General features: G+C 43.1%; 1 protein-coding gene across 8 annotated transcripts in view; it reads left to right on the forward strand.

Annotated features, from left to right (window-relative positions):
• Positions 1-21,303, forward strand: part of camk2d2 (calcium/calmodulin-dependent protein kinase (CaM kinase) II delta 2) — a 47,064-nt gene that overhangs the window by 24,013 nt on the left and 1,748 nt on the right. For 2 of the 8 annotated variants that reach the window (XM_035529687.1, XM_035529694.1), the window contains 11 exons: positions 925-1,008; positions 1,709-1,751; positions 4,544-4,584; positions 5,421-5,480; positions 9,677-9,721; positions 9,995-10,043; positions 10,357-10,455; positions 11,807-11,827; positions 12,289-12,364; positions 14,962-15,056; positions 20,134-20,362. In XM_035529687.1, the coding sequence (XP_035385580.1) occupies positions 925-1,008; positions 1,709-1,751; positions 4,544-4,584; positions 5,421-5,480; positions 9,677-9,721; positions 9,995-10,043; positions 10,357-10,455; positions 11,807-11,827; positions 12,289-12,364; positions 14,962-15,056; positions 20,134-20,362 (842 nt within the window). Of the gene's footprint in view, positions 1-924; positions 1,009-1,708; positions 1,752-4,543; positions 4,585-5,420; positions 5,481-9,676; positions 9,722-9,994; positions 10,044-10,356; positions 10,456-11,806; positions 11,828-12,288; positions 12,365-14,961; positions 15,057-20,133; positions 20,367-21,303 lie in introns of those variants that run through there. The other 6 variants (XM_035529688.1, XM_035529689.1, XM_035529690.1 and 3 more) reach the window with 6 other exon arrangements.

A 21,303-nucleotide genomic window follows, 5' to 3' on the forward strand; every position in this document is an offset into this window, starting at 1 on the left:
TGTTCTGTTGTATTGCACAGTGTTATATGGTGTTATGTGGTATTGTACAGTGTTATGCAGTGTTCTGTGGTATTGCACAGTGTTATATGGTGTTCTGTGGTATTGCACAGTGTTATGTTGGTGTTCTGTGGTATTCTGCAGTGTTGTATGGTGTTCTGTGGTATTCATCAATGTTATATGGTGCTATGTGGTATTCTTCAGTGTTATATGGTGTTCTGTGGTATTGTACAGTGTTATATGGTGTTCTGTGGTATTGCACAGTGTTATGTTGGTGTTCTGTGGTATTAATCGGTGTTATATGGTATTCTGTGGTATTCATCAGTGTTATATGGTGTTATGTGGTATTCTCCAGTGTTATATGGTGTTATGTGGTATTCTCCAGTGTTATATGGTGTTATGTGGTATTGCACAGTGTTATATGGTTTTCTGTGGTATTGCACAGTGTTATGTTGTGTTCTGAACTATAGTTGTGATGGGAGGACCTGAGAGATCATGATTAATGGCCACATCACACCCATAGTGCCAGAGCTGCAGGACCAGGTCCAGAAGCAGAGAGGAGAAATGACATTAATGACCAATACCATCCCTGATGTCAGTCTATTAAAAAGGTTTGGGAGGAATCTGTCCACTCTTTATCCCTGGGCCCTGAATCAAAGCACTGATGTCTTGTGTGTGTTGTGTGTCTACTGTGTTATAATATTATTAATAATAATAATAATAATAATAATAGTTATATTTGAACACAGGACCTCATGTGGCATTTGTTCTTAATGTTCAAACAAAGCAGGGTGTTCTGGTTTTTTGGTCAGTGAGTGTAGATTAAATGTAACACTGTATCCAAACATGATGACAGAGATTCTTTACATTTCTTTTTCCTCTGTTTGTCTCTCTGTCCCCAACCCACTTCTCTCCCTCTCTCTGTAGCAAAGGTCCACTGTAGCATCTATGATGCACAGGCAGGAGACAGTGGAATGTCTGAAAAAGTTTAATGCAAGGAGGAAGCTGAAGGTAATTCTCCCCCCCCCCCTTTCTCTCTCTCTCTCTTTGTCTCTCTCTTTTTCTCTCTCTCTCCCTCTCCCCCCCCCCCCTGCTCTCGCTAATGAATTCTGAATCTGGAATACTGTGTATAAAGTGGTTTGATCAGTTAACTGAAACTGAAAATACACTATTGTCTTAAAGTTCACCACACTACTGAACAGTTCACCACACTACTGAACAGTTCACAACAATACTGAACAGTTAACCGCAATACTGAACAGCTCACCACAGTTCACCACACTACTGAACAGTTCACCGCACTACTGAACAGTTCACCACACTACTGAACAGTTCACCACAGTTCACCACACTACTGAACAGTTTACCACACTACTGAACAGTTCACCACAGTTCACCACACTACTGAACAGTTCACCGCACTACTGAACAGTTCACCACACTACTGAACAGTTCACCACAGTTCACCACACTACTGAACAGTTCACCACACTACTGAACAGTTCACCACAGTTCACCACACTACTGAACAGTTCACCGCACTACTGAACAGTTCACCGCACTACTGAACAGTTCACCACAGTTCACCACACTACTGAACAGTTCACCACACTACTGAACAGTTCACCACACTACTGCACTGATCCACCTTTCAACCTCCTTCCCTCTTTCCCTCCTTCCCTTCTTTCTTTCTTTTTTCTTTTGCCATCAGGGTGCTATTTTGACCACTCTGCTGGTCACAAGAAACTTTTCAGGTATGTCTTTGTTTGGACCTGTGTGTGTGTGTGTGTGTGTGTGTCTGTGTGTGTGGTGTCTGTATTTTTTTCGGCATATGTGTGTGTTTATGTTTTTGTGCAAGTGTGTTTACATGTCTGGGTGTATGTATGTTGGTCTGCGTGTTTGTTTGTTTGCGTGTGTGGGCGTATGTAGGTTTGAATGTGTAGGTGTGTGTATGTTTGCGTGTGTGGGTGCGTGTGCTTATCTGTCTGTATGGGTGTATGTGTTTATGTGTGTGTATGTTTGTGTGTGTGAGTGTGTATTTTTGTCTGCATGTGTGACTGTGTGTATGTTTGTGTGTGTGTGTAGGTGTATGTATGTTTGTCTGCTTGTGTAGGTGTGTGTATGCTTGTCTGCATGTGTAGGTGTATGTATGTTGTGTGTCTGTGTAGGAGTGTATATGTTTGTCTGCATGTGTAGGTGTGTGCATGTTTGTGTGTGTGTGTGTGTGTGTGTGTGTGTGTGGATGTGTGTGTGTGTGTGTATGTTTATGTGTTTCCTGTGCTTATTTGACTGCATGTGTGTATGGATGTTTGTATGTGTCTGCATTGTGTGTGCATAGATGAATGTATGTGTGTGTGGATGTGTATATGTGTCTATGTGTGTGGACGTGTGTACGTGTATGCATATGTGTATGTATGTAAGTGTCTGTATATATGGATGTGTATGTACCTATGTACCTGCGTGTGTGTATGGATAAATTTATCTCCATCATATGTGTCTGGTGAAATGTGTGTGTGTGTGTCTGTGTGTGTGTGTGTGTGTGTGTGTGTGCGTGTTACTCTAATATTTCCTGTTGAACACATTTTATTTGCCCAAGCCCTCAGCCACTCTGCTGAAAGTGGAGATTGTTGCTGTGATGTCTGATATGTGATCACATCCCTCCGTTTTTAGTCACTAGAGCAGTAAGATCGTTACATTCTTATGTTTTTCCTTTTTCACTTTCTTTCCTTTTTGGGGTCGTGTGTCTCTTGAGGTAAGAGCCCATCTGGACATAAAATACGCTATTTTACAGTCTGATGAATCAGACACATTGTTTTTACTGTCTGATGAATCAGACACATTGTTTTTTACAGTCTGATGAATCAGACACATTGTTTTTACTGTCTGATGAATCAGACACATTGTTTTTACTGTCTGATGAATCAGACACATTGTTTTTTACAGTCTGATGAATCAGAAACATTGCTTGTTTGATTGTCTGCAAACCATCTACCGGCTCTTAACCAACCAGTGCCCTCATGTGCATGTAGGTCTGATGGATTTTACATTCACAAAGTGGCCGTATGTCTAACATCAGTAATAACATGTCACAGTGCTTTATGAATGTATATCCTCCCGAATATGTTGATGTTTTACTAGATGACGCTTGTCTTGCCTTTAGACATGCCTAAATGCATATTATTCCTTAATACTGTGTTGTAAAGGGGTGTTTGATAGTTCTGAGGTGTTCTAAATTAAAACAAAGTAATTACAGCAAAAACATTGTTCAGTATGTAAACAACTGTGCTGATGTTAGTTGTCTATAGACACTATAGGGTTAGGGTTATGTTAGTCAGTGTGCGATGACTGTTTTAAGGGTTAGGATTATGTTAGTGTGCGATGACTGTTTTAAGGGTTAGGATTATGTTAGTGTGTGATGACTGTTTTAAAGGTTAGGGTTATGTTAATCAGTGTGTGATGACTTTTTTAAGAGTTAGGGTTATGTTAATCATTGTGTGATTGTTTTAAAGGTTAGGGTTATGTTAGAGGTGTAAAGTAGGGTAGAGTAGTAGTGTAAAGCAGAGTACGGGTGTAAAGTAGTATATAGTAGAGTAGCAGTAGTGTAAAGCAGAGTAGGGGTGTAAAGTAGACTAGAAGTAGTGTAAAGCAGAGTAGTGGTGTAAAGTAATGTAAAGTAGGGGTGTAGAGTAGCAGTAGTGTAAAGCAGTGTAGGGGTGTAAAGTAGTGTAGAGTAGAAGTGTAAAGCAGAGTAGGGGTGTAAAGTAGAGTAGCAGTATTGTAAAGCGGAATAGGGGTGTAAAGTAGTATAAAGTAGAGTAGCAGTAGTGTAAAGCAGAGTAGGGGTGTAAAGTAGACTAGTAGTAGTGTAAGGCAGAGTTGGGGTATGCATTAATTCTTTGTGTTGCATCATTCTAATGGTGATCATTCTAAATGTGGTGATTCAATTGCATCAACTTTGAAACTATTAGAGTCAAGTATAAGTGAATGTGAGAATAATGTTAAAAAGCAGTTAATCCAGATCCCTAGGGTACCAAAGTGAGCCTGTGTGTGACACATGTGAAGAGGATATTGTGTGGCAGAGCAGAAACATGAGAAGGATGCTATCATGAGGCATTGAATCAATGCCTAAAGGATTGTAATCAGGTTGAACATTGTTAGGACAGAGATTTCCATCTCTAGATAACACCAGCTAAAGGGGTTCAGTGTTATAAACCAGTGAAGGTGAGTAGTTTGCCGATATGTGCAAGCAGAGATTTATAGGCCTGGCATGTCTATTCACAGCATCGTGGGTATGATTCACTCATACACACACACACACACATCTCATGTAAGAGTTAAGTTGCACAGCTATGACAGACATTGGGTTTATGCGCGAAAGCTTGCCTTACTTGCAAATGGCTATGTGTTAATAACTGTGTTAATGACTCTGTTGATAATGGTGTCTGTTTTGGACCCCAGTCCCAAACTGCCTGTCGCATGGGGAATAATCTGGGCCCGTCAGTTTATTTCCCCTTTTAAAATCTTTTTTCTTTTTTTGGTCTAACAGCAGCCAAGAGCTTGTTAAACAAGAAGCCGGATGGTGTCAAGGTGCGTGGCATCTGCTGTTTGCACTCATCTCACTAAAGACTTAAAGTGTGTACTACATCCACTCTTCATTTTATTGCAAGTTGCATATCATTATCCATAAACACACTAAATGTGTTAGTTTACAAACCCTCACCATGTTAGAAACACCTACCTTGAGCCTATACCAGATACAGTATTAGGAACACCTACATTATGGGAGTATTTTATACATGTTTCATACTGTAGCCCAGATGTTGATGTGCACCATTCACTAGCCACAGTCATTTGCAGCATTTAGCTGACACTTCTATCTAAAGCAACTTACAATTATGACTGAGTACAACTTGAGGGTTAAGGGCCTTGGTCAGGGGCCCAATAGTGGCAAGTTGGCAGTAGTGGGCTTGAACCAGCAACCTTCCAATTACAAGTTAAGTACCTTAACCACTGAGCTACCACCACCCTATCAACTAACACAGCACCACTGAACCGCAATCCACTAACACAGCACCAGTGAACCACAGTCCACTAACACAGCACCACTGAACAACAATCCACTAACACAGCACCACTGAACCACAGAACACTACCCCAAACCCACTAACACAGCACCTCTGAACCACAGTCCACTACCCCAAACCCACTACCACAGCACCATTGAACCACAGTTAAGCAAACGCACAGGTGTTGTTCAATAAGTTTACAGGTGTTGTTCAGTACCTTTACAGGTGTGTGTATTTACATGTCATCAGTCTTGTCTGGATTTTTGCAAGCAGTTCTGTACCACTCATCCATGGTTCCATAGCAACCATCAGTGTATTGTTTAGTAATGTCTGATTGCTTCCTCTTGCCCCCTACAGGTCAACAACAAAACCAACATAGCCAGCAGTCCCAAAGACACAGGCGCTGCTCCAGCACTGGTATCCACAGCAACAGACTGACCCTCTGCATGACAGCTGCACACCCATCTCCACTTAACACCTTACGGGAAATCTTTGGGGAATTTTTCAAGGACCAAAAAAATTAACACAATAATTCAAGGCTCCACAAACAGTATTTTGTATTTGGTTGAAAAAACATCGCAACTATTCCTAGTCACTGATTGACCATGTGGTCCTGCTCACTGTAACATCAAAATAATTCCCAGGGAATGTAGTGAATAGGGATTTTCATTCCCTTTTGAAACAAGGTTTTTCTCAAGGCGCTCAGCATGATATTACAATCTGCAAAATTGAACAGAATTTCAATAATTTAAGAGTATTTTATGTATTGACATGCATTCTAATCCAGTATTTAATTTGGAATTAATTTACATGGTATTCATTACCACATTTATCTCACTGGCTAATTCATAGGCGAGAGTGTGGCTATTACTACAGTTAATGAGCTAGCTATCTAGTAATAGCCACATTAGCTATCTAGTAATAGCCACATTGGCTATCTAGTTATAGCCACATTAGCTATCTAGTAATAGCCACATTGGCTATCTAGTAATAGCCACATTAGCTATCTAGTAATAGCCACATTGGCTATCAAGTAATAGCCACATTGGCTATCAAGTAATAGCCACATTAGTTATCTATATAGCTAATGAGGTAATTAAGCAGTAAAAGAGAACATGGAATAATAAAAGCCTTTTTAAAATAATTTAAATTATTTAGTCTTGCTAATAGTACTGCGCAACACAATTGTACATTTTATTGTCCCATAATCTAAAATAGGTGGTCCTTCTAGTGCTTTTTATACTGAATTACATTTTTTTTGTATGACTTCATATATATAGTTGTAAGAAAATGATCTGGATTTCCACATGAATTGCTCCCAAAAATGTGATCTGATCATTGTCGAAAAGTAATAATAATTAAATTCATATTTTGATTTAACAATTAAAACAATTAAACAAGCCAAGTAATTGATAATTAAAAATATTAACCCTATATACACTAAGCAGAAGGTGGGGGGTTGAGGACTAGTGAGCATCAGAGCCACTGTCCAGGATGAAACAACCAAGATCCAGGAGTACACCAGGAGGATGGCCCTAAGTGATGAAGATCTTAGTGAGAACCTCAGACAGCAGAAACCTGAGGATGATGAAAGTGAGGAGGAACAGAGACCATCATGGGAGGAAAAACCCCTGCAGGATTTGAACCACCAGCAGATAGTGGAAGTGACTGATATGGAGAAATCCTACCAATGGCTGGAAAAGGCTGGACTGAAAGACAGCACAGAGGCACTAATCATGGCAGCACAGGAACAAGCTCTGAATACAAGATCAGTAGAGGCTGGGTTCTACCACAGCAGGCAGGACCCCAGAAACATCTGTGCCTAGTATGGGCTGGAAGTTCTGAGGTCAAAGTGGGATATGCCTTCAAAGGTGGTGGAGAATGACTGAGCTAATATCCTGTGGGACTTCCAGATACAGACTGACAAAATCAGAAGAAGACCATAGTGATAGATGTGCAATCCAAGTGACAGAAGGGCAAAGCAGCATGAAAAACTGGAGAAATACCAAGAGCTGAAAGAATACCTGGAAAAGATGTGGAAGGTGAAGGTAACTGTGGTTCCCGTCGTAACTGGATCACTAGGGCTGTGACCCCCAAACTGGGAGAGTGGCTCCAAAAGATCCCAGTAACGACATCCGACATCTCCGTCCAGAAGAGTGCAGTCCAGGGAACAGCAAAGATACTATGCAGGACCCTCAAGCTCCCAGGCCTAGAGGAGCTTGAGCTTGAAGGAAAAAGACGCTGCCCGGAGGAGGTCGTGTGGGGAATGCTATAAATGTTGATAATGTGTCCATGCGAATCAAGTAAATTGCAGATGGCGTTCAGGACTGTGTTGTTAAAAAATATAATAGTATATATTTACCAAAACTTTTAATCTGATCTTGTAATCTGTTTATATAATGTTGCTGCATGGTGTAGTGAATAGGAACATCGAGGTGACCTTCAGCAGATGTAAGACACTCCAGTGTTTTAATCTTTAGAGAGCAGTTGGTTCATGCTCTCATTTCCTCCCATGAATTCCAGTCCTGTTCAGTGTTTTTGTGCATGTGATTGAATGTGTGGACTGAGCCAGTAAGAGATGCCTGCTAGCCCACAGTTCTAATGTGAGAACTCTCTAGAGAAAGGGTTAGGGTTAGGGTTAGTGTCAGCGTTAGGGTTGGGGTTAGGATTAGAGGGTTAGGGGTAGAGGGTTTGTGTTAGGGTTAGGCTGAGGGTTAGAGGGTTAATGTTAGGGTTAGAGTGTTAGGGTTAGTGTTAGGGTTATGGTTAGTGTTAGTGTTAGGCTTAGGGTTAGGGTTGGGGTTGGAGTTAGGGTTACAGGTAGAGTTAGAGGGTTAAGGTTATGGTTATGGTTAAGGATAGGGTTAGGGTTAGTGTTTCGGTTGGAGGGTTAGTGTTAGGGTTAGAGGGTTAGTGTTAGGGTTCAGGTTAGGGTTAGAGGGTTAATGTTAGTTTTAGGGTTAGAGTGTTATGGTTAGTGTTAGGCTTAGGGTTAGTGTTAGGCTTAGGGTTAGGGTTAGAGGGTTAGTTTTAGGGTTAGGGTTAGAGGGTTAATGTTAGTGTTAGGGTTAGAGTGTTAGGGTTCGTGTTAGGCTTAGGGTTAGAGGGTTAGGGTTGGGGTTAGGATTAGAGGGTTAGGGTTATGGATAGAGTTAGAAGGTTAAGGTTATAGTTAGGGATAGGGTTAAAGGGTTAGGGTTAGTGTTAGTGTTAGTATTAGAGTTAGGGTTAGTGTTAAGGTTAGAGGGTTAGTGTTAAAGTTAGAGTTAGGGATAGGGTTATGGTTAGGCTTAAGATTAGAGGGTTAGTGTTAGGGTTAGGGTTAGAGGGTTAGTTTTAGGGTTAGAGGGTTAGGGTTAGGGCTGGGGTATCGGTTAGAGGGTTAGTATTAGGGTTAGGGTTAGGGTTAGAGGGTTAGTTTTAGGGTTAGAGGGTTAGGGTTAGGGCTGGGGTATCGGTTAGAGGGTTAGTATTAGGGTTAGGGTTAAAGGGTTAGTTTTAGGGTTAGGGTTAGGGCTGGGGTATCGGTTAGAGGGTTAGTATTAGTGTTAGGGTTAGGGTTAGAGGGTTAGTTTTAGGGTTAGAGGGTTAGGGTTAGGGTCTCTTGTGCTCAGTGATCTCAGCCTCACACAGCCATGAGGTAAACCAACTGGGCTTAATACTATTTGCATGTAATAGGAAGAGTTTCTACTAACAGGTTCTATTTGCAAGTATTAGGAAGTGTTTTATTTGCTGTATACCATGTGCTTGCCTGTAGGCTGAGGAGGCCCAAGCTTTTCCCAGTGAAATTTAATGCATTTTCTTTTAGATCATTCAAAATCTCTTTTTATTTGGCCATATTACACCTGGACAGGATCATGTTGTGAAAAGCTGCTATTAACTGTGGGTACTGTATTATTTGGTAGGATAGGCAACTCCACCTGGATTACAATACATGACTTCACTTACCTTCATCCTAGAGGTTCACATTCTTTCTTAATATCAGATATTAATTGTTTAGATCATTTTTTAATATACATCACTTGTAAAATGTTGCTTCTTAAGACAGTCTGTTTGTTATTGTAACTAGAGAAAGATCAGATCACATTTTAAAGGTAAACATTGAAATCCTGATTAAAGTGCATAAACTTTGTCACAACTCTCGTTCTCACTCTTGGAATACATTCAAAGGATTACATTATTTTTTGAAAATGCAGTTGTATTTTTAAAATATACATGCAGAACTGCGCACAAACAGGACTACAAACAGGTCTGTCTGATTCAAATCCTTCATGTCGAGTGAGTTTCCAATTAGAGGAAGGCTGATTAGAGGAAGGCTGATTAGAGGAAGGCTGACATCTAGGGAATCTGTTTCCATTTGTGGCACTTTGCTCAGTTTCCATTGGCTCAGACAGTCTGAATGAATTCCTGCAACAAAGATGTGGGGTTTTTTACATTTATTTTGATTATATACACCCAATGTGTTTGTTTAGTCCAAGACCACAAACACTAGCCATTACTCTTTAGCTGTGTGTTTGTGTGTATTTAATATATTTGAGAGAATGAATCTAGAGTTTGTGTGTGTATGTTTATGAGCATGTGTGTAAAGTCTATAACTTTTCTCTCTCTCTCAGGAACCACAGACTACCGTAATCCATAATCCTGTAGAGAGGAATAAGGTGAGAGTCATCTTTTCAGTTTGTTTAATGTAGCCTGCTTCACTTTCAGGGGGGAAAGAGGATGGACTACAAGTGAAGCACGGCTCTCGGCATCAGGCACTGTCAGCGAGAGCAGTCTTTAGTCTCTACGTCAGTGCTGAAATATCCCAGATGTTGGCTCAGAAGGAGAGTCTCCTGCTCCATTCTGGAGTTTATACAGCTCAGGCAGACGCAGCACACATTCTGCTGGTGATCACTGGGAATCTTAGAGATTTTGATTCTATTTTGTCTCAGGAATCAACAGAGAGCGCCAACACCACAATAGAGGAGGAAGATCTGAAGGGTAGGCACAATCATCCATCCATCCATCTATCCATCCATCCATCCATCCATCCATTCATCCATCCATCCATCCATCCCTCTGTCTGTTTGTGTGGCTGCTTCATCCCCTTCCTGTGGGCTCATTCTTTCTTTCTCCACTCTCTCTCTCGCTCTCTCTGTATGTACACTCTTCCTTTGCTCAGCCTTCCACATCTTTCACCGAAGCATCTCTGCTTTCTGTGGCAGTTTTTCCTGTTCATATCTCAGAAATGTCTTGTTTGTTTTTGTTTGTTTGTTTGTGGTCCCCCCCCCCCCCCTCCCCGGGCTGTACACAGCTAGGCGTTTGGGAGGCTTCAGCATTAGCTCAGTCTGGCAGTCCTCCGCCCGCCCGTTACCCCTGGATCCCAGGCAGGTCCCCGTCTCCGCTATGCTGAGTAAGTCCCACCCTGGCCAGAGAGAGACATTTACCCCTCTGCCCCTGCCCACTCTTTATGCCAATGTCACTTGCCCCAAAATGTTCCATACAACTGAGAGACTTAATACCATTAATACCCTGCATCTGCCCTCAATGCCTTTCAACTCTAACCCTTAATACCAGCTATCTTTAATGTCCCCACCTGCCCTGCCTGTATGTGTCCTTGGACTGCTTTTTTTTAGCTCCAGCCTTCTCTTAACTGCCCATAATATTTATTCATTTTATTTATTGAATAATATAAAACCAACAACTGACCACATTAACCCCAACTGCCCTTAACAGCCCACATCTGACCCTCACACTCTAGATGTCTCAAAAAAGTCTCAGCATTAGAAGCCCAACCCAAAACACCACCAACATCTCCCTGAGAGCAACACCCATAAACACCACCTACATCTCCCTGAGAGCACCACCCAAAAACACCACCTACGTCTCTGAGAGCACCACCCCTAAACACCATCTGTGTCTTTCTGAGAGCACCACCCCTAAACACCATCTATGTCTCTCTGAGAGCACCACCCCTAAACACCACCTACGACTCCCTGAGCGCACCACCCCAAGACATCACTTATGTCTCTGAGAGCACCATGCGCTCTCTAACTCTGTCTCCCCAAGAGCACCACCCCAAACCCCACCTACGTCTAAGTTCTTGTCTGGAGAGAGGACATTGCTCTTTCTCCCTGGGTCTGACAGTTAGGTGCTCCTTGCCTTTGTGCAGTGGGCAGTTTGTCTGCAGCCATTTTTCAAGTGACTAAAAGACAATGGAAATGGCTCTGCTTAGTTTGATTTGTACACATGTAATATTGTTTGCCAGCTTCAGTCTGATGGCATTTGCCATTTTGCTTGAAAACAACTGCTACGGAAACATCTGGAATGCTTGCACTCAACAGTTTACTTTATATTTTTTTAAACTTTATATTTTTTACCATGTTATGCTGAGCAGGAGCTAAAATACCAGCATTTCCTGTCATTATGAGAACAGATGCAATGCATTTGTGTCTTTTTTTAAGTCATTAAGCATTTATAACCATCACGTTCACCAGAAACCTTCCGGGCATGAGACACTAAACAAATCATTAATTTTTCATGATGCTCCATTATCATTTAAATGCTACTAAATATGCACATTTTGCATAGTTAACAGTGAAGATTACCTGAACACTCTAGATGTCAGTAACATGTCTTGTTGCCCAGTTGGTTAAACTTTATGCTGTTGCTATCGTGCAGTAGATACACAGGCACTGTGCCTTTAATCTCTAAGAAATGTGACGTTCTGACCAATCGTGAGGCATGTCTCTGCTGTTCCTTAGCTTGCCATGTTATCAGTAAAGGTAAATGAGTCCTTTAATCTTTTGGATGAAAGTGTTTCCTGTGACTCCGCCACTAAACACTGTTCATTCTTAAACACCACATTCTTAACATTCTTAAACACCTCACACCACAAGGGACTTTCGGGAAGTACTTACCTTAGCTGCCCATTTATAAATATGAACCTGAATCTAATCAGATTTGTGTGTTCAGAATCACAATTGGAATCAGAATCAGAGCTGCAGCTATGGTGACTACCACGCACAAAATGACAGAAACTTCTGGTCTGATTAAGTATTATTTGTATTTTGTAGCAATTAATTTGGTTATTGTTTTGCTGTCCACTGTATTGCTGCTTATAAATGGGTATCTAAAAGCTTAAAAGTTTAAGTGATTTAGGTTTTGGATCTGCCACTTTGATGGTTTGATTGTGGTGTAGCGAAAAGTGCCACAACATGATTTGTGTCTTTGCTTTGTGTTTCAGCTCGGAAGCAGGAAATAATTAAAGTCACAGAGCAGCTGATTGAGTCAATCAACAACGGTGACTTTGAGGCTTACTCGTGAGTACACACACACACACACACACACCTCAATCTGGATCTGTTTGAAGGTTACTTGTGAGTACACACACACACACACACACACCTCAATCTGGATCTGTAGAAGTTACTCGTGAGTACACACACACACACACACACACACACACCTCAATCTGGATCTGTATGAAAGTTACTCGTGAGTACACACACACACCTCAATCTGGATCTGTGTGAAAGTTACTCGTGAGTACACACACACACCTCAATCTGGATCTGTGTAAAGGTTACTCGTGAGTACACACACACACACACACACACACACACCTCAATCTGGATCTGTGTGAAAGTTACTCGTGAGTACACACACACACACCCACCTCAATCTGGATCTGTGTGAAGGTTACTCGTAAGTACACACACACACACAAACACACACACCTCAATCTGGATCTGTGTGAAGGTTCCTCGTGAGTACACACACACACCTCAATCTGGATCTGTGTGAAGGTTCCTCATGAGTACACACACACACACCTCAATCTGGATCTGCGTGAAGGTTACTCGTGACGTGAGTACACACACACACACACACACCTCAATCTGGATCTGTGTAAAAGTTACTCGTGAGTACACACACACACACCTCAGTCTGGGTCTGTGTAAAGGTTACTCACAACTGTATATTTAAGCTTCACTTCACTTCTCTTTCATATGAGATCTGTGTCTGGAAACTACGTGTCTAGAAAATGTGTGTGTGTGTGAACTAATTCCCTCTCCTGGGCCTCAACAAGCTACTGAAAGAGAAGCAGATGTAAGAAGGCTGTTGGTAATCACACACAGACAACAATCAGCCACGCCCCCACTCCTGAACCATGCCCTACAGACAACAATCAGCCACGCTCCCACTCTTGAACCATGCCCCAGAGACAAACATCAGCCACGCCCCCACTCCTGAACCATGCCCCAGAGACAACAATCAGCCACGCCCCCACTCCTGAACCATGCCCTACAGACAACATCAGCCACGCCCCACTCCTGAACCATGCCCAGAGACAACAATCAGCCACGCCCCCACTCCTGAACCATGCCCCACAGACAACAATCAGCCACGCCCCACTCCTGAACCATGCCCCACAGACAACAATCAGCCACGCCCCCACTCCTGAACCATGCCCACAGACAACAATCAGCCACGCCCCACTCCTGAACCATGCCCCACAGACAACAATCAGCCACGCCCCCACTCCTGAACCATGCCCCACAGACAACAATCAGCCACGCCCCCACTCCTGAACCATGCCCCACAGACAACAATCAGCCACGCCCCCACTCCTGAACCATGCCCCAGAGACAACAATCAGCCACGCCCCCACTCCTGAACCATGCCCCACAGACAACAATCAGCCACGCCCCCACTCCTGAACCATGCCCCACAGACAACAATCAGCCACGCCCCCACTCCTGAACCATGCCCCACAGACAACGCTCAGTCACGCCCCCCCTCCTGAACCATGCCCCACAGACAACAATCAGCCACGCCCCCACTCCTGAACCATGCCCCATAGACAACGCTCAGCCACGCCCCCACTCCTGAGCCAAGCCCCACAGACAACAATCAGCCACGCCCCCACTCCTGAACCATGCCCCATAGACAACGCTCAGCCACGCCCCCACTCCTGAGCCAAGCCCCACAGACAACGCTCAGTCACGCCCCCACTCCTGAACCATGCCCATAGACAACGCTCAGCACACAGCCACGACGCTCAGTACGCCCCCACTCCTGAGCCAGACCGCCCCACAGACAACGCTCAGTCACGCCCCCAATCCTGAACCAAGCCCCAAGCTGAGTAAAGTGAATATTATCTGGAATGTACAGATAGGGTAGTAGACTACATAAATTTGTGTGTATTATATCCCCTGTAACCCCCACCCCTGTAATGGAACAGCCCATAACAAAACATGTGAATGGTAACCCCCACCCCTGTAATGGAACAACCCATAACATAACATGGGCTTGGCATACAGCACACAGGCATGTGATGTCATATAGCACAGTCATGTGATATCATACATTTTTGTAAGGTTATGTAATTGGTTTTGTTATGTCTTGTATGACATCACTTAGCTATGTTTAATTGCGGTATGTAATAGCACGGTGGTATGTAATCACCTGGCTGTATTGAATTGCATCTTAAGCAGTTGCTGTGTAAACGTAACACCTATTTCACAACATGTTCCTAGGTGGTTAAATGGTTGTCATGGAGTCCCAATTGATTGATAACCAGTAGAGTGTAACCAGTTAGTGTGTAACCAGTTACAGTAGGTGTGGCTGTGTGTTTTTCCTATGGGAAAAAAGGTTGCTATGCAGCAACCAGTCAGCCAATCAAAAAGCTGAACACAAGCACATCTTTCCTGATCAGATCGAACATTCCAGCATCAGATATGACAGATACTGTCAGATATGTTTGGCCATGATTTCAATATGCTAGAAAAGGTTGAGTGTACACCTTTCATTTTTGGTGCTTTTGTGTGTATGTGTGTGTATGCGTGTGCATGCGTGTGTGTGTGCGTGTGCACATGTGTGTGTGTGCATGTGTGTATGTTTGTGTGTTTCACAGTAAACTCTGTGACCCAGGCTTGACGTCCTTTGAGCCAGAGGCTCTGGGCAACCTGGTGGAAGGACATGATTTCCACCGCTTCTACTTTGAGAACGGTTAGTCCATCATAATATAATAGTCCAATAACCCTAACCTTAGTCCATTAAGCCTAACCCTAGTCCATTAACCCTAACCCTAACCCTAGTCCAATAGCCCTAACCCTAGTCCAATAGCCCTAACCCTAGTCCATTAACCCTAACTCTAACCCTAGTCCATTAACCCTAACTCTAACCCTAGTCCAATAGCCCTAACCCTAGTCCATTAACCCTAACCCTAGTCCATTAACCCTAACCCTAACCCTAGTCCAATAGCCCTAACCCTAGTCCATTAACCCTAACCCTAACCCTAGTCCATTAACCCTAACCCTAACCCTAGTCCATTAACCCTAACTCTAACCCTAGCCCATTAACCCTAACTCTAACCCTAGTCCAATAACCATAACCCTAGTCCATTAACCCTAACCCTAACCCTAGTCCAATAGCCCTAACCCTAGTCCATTAACCCTAACCCTAACCCTAGTCCATTAACCCTAACCCTAACCCTAGTCTAGTAACCCTAACCCTAACCCTAGTCCATTAATCCTAACCATCATACATCATCTCCTACTACTTTATTTATTGACAGTATACACTTTATTTCATTATTTCATTATTTAATAACGGTATCCACATTATTTCATTATCTAATAACATTATCCACATTATTTCATTATTTCATTATCTAATAACATTGTCCACATTATTTCATTATTTCATTATCTAATAACATTGTCCACATTATTTCATTATCTAATAACATTATCCACATTATTTCATTATTTCATTATCTAATAACATTGTCCACATTATTTCATTATCTAATAACATTATCCACATTATTTCATTATCTAATAACATTGTCCACATTATTTCATTATCTAATAACATTATCCACATTATTTCATTATCTAATAACATTGTCCACATTATTTCATTATTTAATATTGGTATCCACATTATTTCATTATCTCATAGTGGTATCTACATTATATCTTATTATATCCACATTATATCTGTCACGCCTTTTGCAAGGACACCCTCTACAGTGGACTACCTGACCCACAAGCCTCCTATGTGTACCCAGTCCCCAGATTATTAGCTGCGCTTGTGTCTTGTTTTCTCTAATATGTTTCGCTATATAAGCCCTCATGTTTCTGTGTCTTTGCGAAGTCTCATTTGCCTGCCTTGCGTTTCTGAGCCGTTGTCTGTTGTATATTCTTGTTATGTATCGGATTACTGCGTTTTTGGATTACTCTCATTTCCTGTTCCTGTTTAGACTTGTTTGCTCTGTGCTACATTTGGGTATTACCCCTGCCTGGTGTCTGTCTCTGCATCCGTCTTACTGCCTGTGACTCCATCTCTGTTCACTGAACCTGACACTTTCACTGAACCTGACACTTTCCAAATGTAGCACAGAGCAAACAAGTCTAAACAGGAACAGGAAATGAATAATCAAAAAACACGCAGTAATCCGATACATAACGAGAATATACAACAGACAACGGCTCAGAAACGTAAGGCAGGCAAATGAGACTTCGCAAAGACACAGAAACATGAGGGTTTATATAGCGAAACATATTAGAGAAAACAAGACACAAGCGCAGCTAATAATCTGGGGACTGGGAACACACAGGAGGCTTGTGGGTAAGGTAGTCCACTGTAGAGGGTGTCCTTGCAAAAGGCGTGACAGATATATTGTGGATATAATAAGATATAATGTAGATACCACTATGAGATAATGAAATAATGTGGATAATGTTATTAGATAATGAAATAACGTGGATAATGTTATTAATTAATGAAATAATGAAATAATGTAGATAATGTTATTAAATAATGAAATAATGTGGATACGGTTATTAAATAATGAAATAATGAAATAATGTGGATATGGTTATTGTAACGATTGCCCGAGTGCCGAAGGGCATGGAACAGGACGCACAGACTCTCTCGACGTAGTGAAACATTTAATGATACAACATGTAACAGACAACAATGGCACTCACACATGCCATTAACAGAGAACATGAACACACCTAACCTTAACAACAATTGTAACATGTTCACAGACTAGACAAACACGGATACTAACATAAACTTTGACTGACAACTAAACAATGACCCACAGTGAGGGATGTACAGACAGGGGTTTAAATAGACTAACAAACACTGACACTTAACCCCATACAGGTGCGTGCCCTCAGGGGGGCGTGGCCATAAACAAGCGTGAACCCCCTTGCACGCGGCAGGCTGTACCACATGACTTGTGGGGGGGAGCGTCCCGTGACAGTTATTAAATAGTGAAATAATGTGGATACAGTTATTAAATAATAGAATAATTAAATAATGTGGGTACCATTATTAAATAATAAAATAATGAAATAAAGTGGATATGGTTATTAAATAATGAAATAATGTGGATAGGGTTATTAAATAATTAAATAATGTGGATACCATTATTAAATAATGACATAATGAAATAAAGTGGATACGTTTATTAAATAATGAAATAACTGAGTTGTGGGGTTAGGCATTATGGTTAATGACTGAGTCGTGGGGTTAGGCGTTAGGGTTAGTGACTGAGTCGTGGGGTTAGGCGTTAGGGTTAGTGACTGAGATGTGGGGTTAGGCGTTAGGGTTAGTGACTGAGATGTGGGGTTAGGCGTTAGGGATAGTGACTGAGATGTGGGGTTAGGCGTTAGGGTTAGTGACTGAGATGTGGGGTTAGGTGTTAGGGTTAGTGACTGAGTCGTGGGGTTAGGCGTTAGGGTTAGTGATTGAGATGTGGGGTTAGGGTTAGTGACTGAGATGTGGGGTTAGGCGTTAGGGTTAGTGACGGAGATGTGGGGTTAGGCGTTAGGGTTAGTGACTGAGTCGTGGGGTTAGGCGTTAGGGTTAGTGACAGTCGTGGGGTTAGGCGTTAGGGTTAGTGACTGAGATGTGGGGTTAGGCGTTAGGGTTAGTGACTGAGATGTGGGGTTAGGCGTTAGGGATAGTGACTGAGTCGTGGGGTTAGGTGTTAGGGTTAGTGACTGAGTCGTGGGGTTAGGCGTTAGGGTTAGTGACTGAGTCGTGGGGTTAGGCGTTAGGGTTAGTGACTGAGATGTGGGGTTAGGCGTTAGGGTAGTGACTGAGTCGTGGGTTAGGCGTTAGGGTTAGTGACTGAGTCGTGGGGTTAGGCGTTAGGGTTAGTGACTGAGATGTGGGGTTAGGCGTTAGGGTTAGTGACTGAGATGTGGGGTTAGGCGTTAGGGATAGTGACTGAGTCGTGGGGTTAGGCGTTAGGGTTAGTGACTGAGATGTGGGGTTAGGCGTTAGGGTTAGTGACTGAGATGTGGGGTTAGGCGTTAGGGTTAGTGACTGAGTCGTGGGGTTAGGCGTTAGGGTTAGTGATTGAGATGTGGGGTTAGGATTAGTGACTGAGATGTGGGGTTAGGCGTTAGGGTTAGTGACGGAGATGTGGGGTTAGGCGTTAGGGTTAGTGACTGAGTCGTGGGGTTAGGCGTTAGGGTTAGTGACTGAGTCGTGGGGTTAGGCGTTAGGGTTAGTGACTGAGATGTGGGGTTAGGCGTTAGGGTTAGTGACTGAGTCGTGGGGTTAGGCGTTAGGGTTAGTGACTGAGATGTGGGGTTAGGCGTTAGGGTTAGTGACTGAGTCGTGGGGTTAGGTGTTAGGGTTAGTGACTGAGATGTGGGGTTAGGCGTTAGGGATAGTGACTGAGTCGTGGGGTTAGGTGTTAGGGTTAGTGACTGAGTCGTGGGGTTAGGCGTTAGGGTTAGTGACTGAGTCGTGGGGTTAGGCGTTAGGGTTAGTGACTGAGTCGTGGGGTTAGGCGTTAGGATTAGTGACTGAGTCGTGGGGTTAGGCGTTAGGATTAGTGACTGAGTCGTGGGGTTAGGCGTTAGGATTAGTGACTGAGTCGTGGGGTTAGGCGTTAGGATTAGTGACTGAGTCGTGGGGTTAGGCGTTAGGGTTAGTGACTGAGTCGTGGGGTTAGGCGTTAGGGTTAGTGACAGTCGTGGGGTTAGGCGTTAGGGTTAGTGACTGAGATGTGGGGTTAGGCGTTAGGGTTAGTGACTGAGTCGTGGGGTTAGGCGTTAGGGTTAGTGATTGAGATGTGGGGTTAGGATTAGTGACTGAGATGTGGGGTTAGGCGTTAGGGTTAGTGACGGAGATGTGGGGTTAGGCGTTAGGGTTAGTGACTGAGTCGTGGGGTTAGGCGTTAGGGTTAGTGACTGAGTCGTGGTTAGGCGTTAGGGTTAGTGACTGAGATGTGGGGTTAGGCGTTAGGGTTAGTGACTGAGTCGTGGGGTTAGGCGTTAGGGTTAGTGACTGAGATGTGGGGTTAGGCGTTAGGGTTAGTGACTGAGTCGTGGGGTTAGGCGTTAGGGTTAGTGACTGAGATGTGGGGTTAGGCGTTAGGGATAGTGACTGAGTCGTGGGGTTAGGCGTTAGGGTTAGTGACTGAGTCGTGGGGTTAGGCGTTAGGGTTAGTGACTGAGTCGTGGGGTTAGGCGTTAGGGTTAGTGACTGAGTCGTGGGGTTAGGCGTTAGGATTAGTGACTGAGTCGTGGGGTTAGGCGTTAGGATTAGTGACTGAGTCGTGGGGTTAGGCGTTAGGATTAGTGACTGAGTCGTGGGGTTAGGCGTTAGGATTAGTGACTGAGTCGTGGGGTTAGGCGTTAGGGTTAGTGACTGAGTCGTGGGGTTAGGCGTTAGGGTTAGTGACAGTCGTGGGGTTAGGCGTTAGGGTTAGTGACTGAGATGTGGGGTTAGGCGTTAGGGTTAGTGACTGAGATGTGGAGTTAGGCGTTAGGGTTAGTGACTGAGATGTGGGGTTAGGCGTTAGGGTTAGTGACTGAGTCGTGGGGTTAGGCGTTAGGGTTAGTGACAGTCGTGGGGTTAGGCGTTAGGGTTAGTGACTGAGATGTGGGGTTAGGCGTTAGGGTTAGTGACTGAGATGTGGAGTTAGGCGTTAGGGTTAGTGACTGAGTCGTGGGGTTAGGCGTTAGGGTTAGTGAATGGGCTGTAGCATTCGGACTGTGTAACTCATTAGTAATTCATTAGTAACTCATTCTGTCTTTGTTTTTCTCAGCCCTTTCCAAAGGGAATAAACCAGTGCACACAATCCTGCTCAACCCTCATGTCCACTTGATTGGTGAGGACGCTGCCTGCATTGCGTACATCCGCCTCACACAGTACATGGACGGGAGTGGACGGCCTCGCACCATGCAGTCCGAGGAGACCCGCGTCTGGCACCGCCGTGATGGCAAGTGGCAAAACATCCACTTCCATCGTTCTGGAGCCCCCAGTGTCCCCACCAAGTAAGAGTCATCTGATCAATCAATATCAATCTATTAATCTGCTATGACTCTATTAGTGACACAGAGTTCATCTGTCAGTGTCAAATGGAGATGCCTTTTCTGTTTTTTCTGTTGTATAAACTGGTTTTCTGCCAGGGATCAAGTAAAATCTTTATGCCAAAAGTAAACTCTAGACCTTTGTTGTTGTGTAAAATTGTTGTGTGTGCAACAATTTTATTTGTATAGCACATTCAAAAGACAGCAAGTGTCAACCAAATTGCTGCACAATATAATCAGCTTAATAAGATGTGGACTAGAACAAATAAACAAGATATCTAAAAGCATACACTATCAATGACTTAAAATTACACAATAAGATCAAATCATTAACCTAGGAAAGCAGCATGCTGGGAGAATCCAATCATAAAATTAAGATCCAATAAAAGATACAATGCAACTGATGCCAGGACAGAAAAAACCAGAACAGCCAACTGAAGGCTGATCAGAGATGGTTGAACAGAGGGTGATAAGATCAAAGATGTAGTTTAGAGGGATGGATGAAGGGTGATAAGATCAAAGATGTAGTTTAGAGGGGTGGATGAAGGGTGATAAGATCAAAGATGTAGTTTAGAGGGGTGGATGAAGGGTGATAAGAACAGATGTAGTTTAGAGGGGTGGACAAAGGGTGATAAGAACAGAGATGTAGTTTAGAGGGATGGATGATGTAGTTTAGATGATGCAGAGATGTCAAACAGCAGGCAGTTATAGCTCAATGGTTAAGGTACTTGACTTGTAATTGGATGAGAGCTGGTTCAAGCACCTGCTATGTTACCACTGTTGGGTCCCTGAGCAAGGCCCATAACCCTTATTTGATCAAGTTGTACTCGGTCATAATTGTAAGTCATTTTGGATAAAAGTGTCAGATAAATGCTGTAAATGCATGAATGGTGATAAGAGCAGAG

Source organism: Electrophorus electricus, chromosome 9 (assembly GCF_013358815.1).
Source record: "Electrophorus electricus isolate fEleEle1 chromosome 9, fEleEle1.pri, whole genome shotgun sequence".
NCBI classification, from domain to species: Eukaryota; Metazoa; Chordata; class Actinopteri; order Gymnotiformes; family Gymnotidae; genus Electrophorus; species Electrophorus electricus.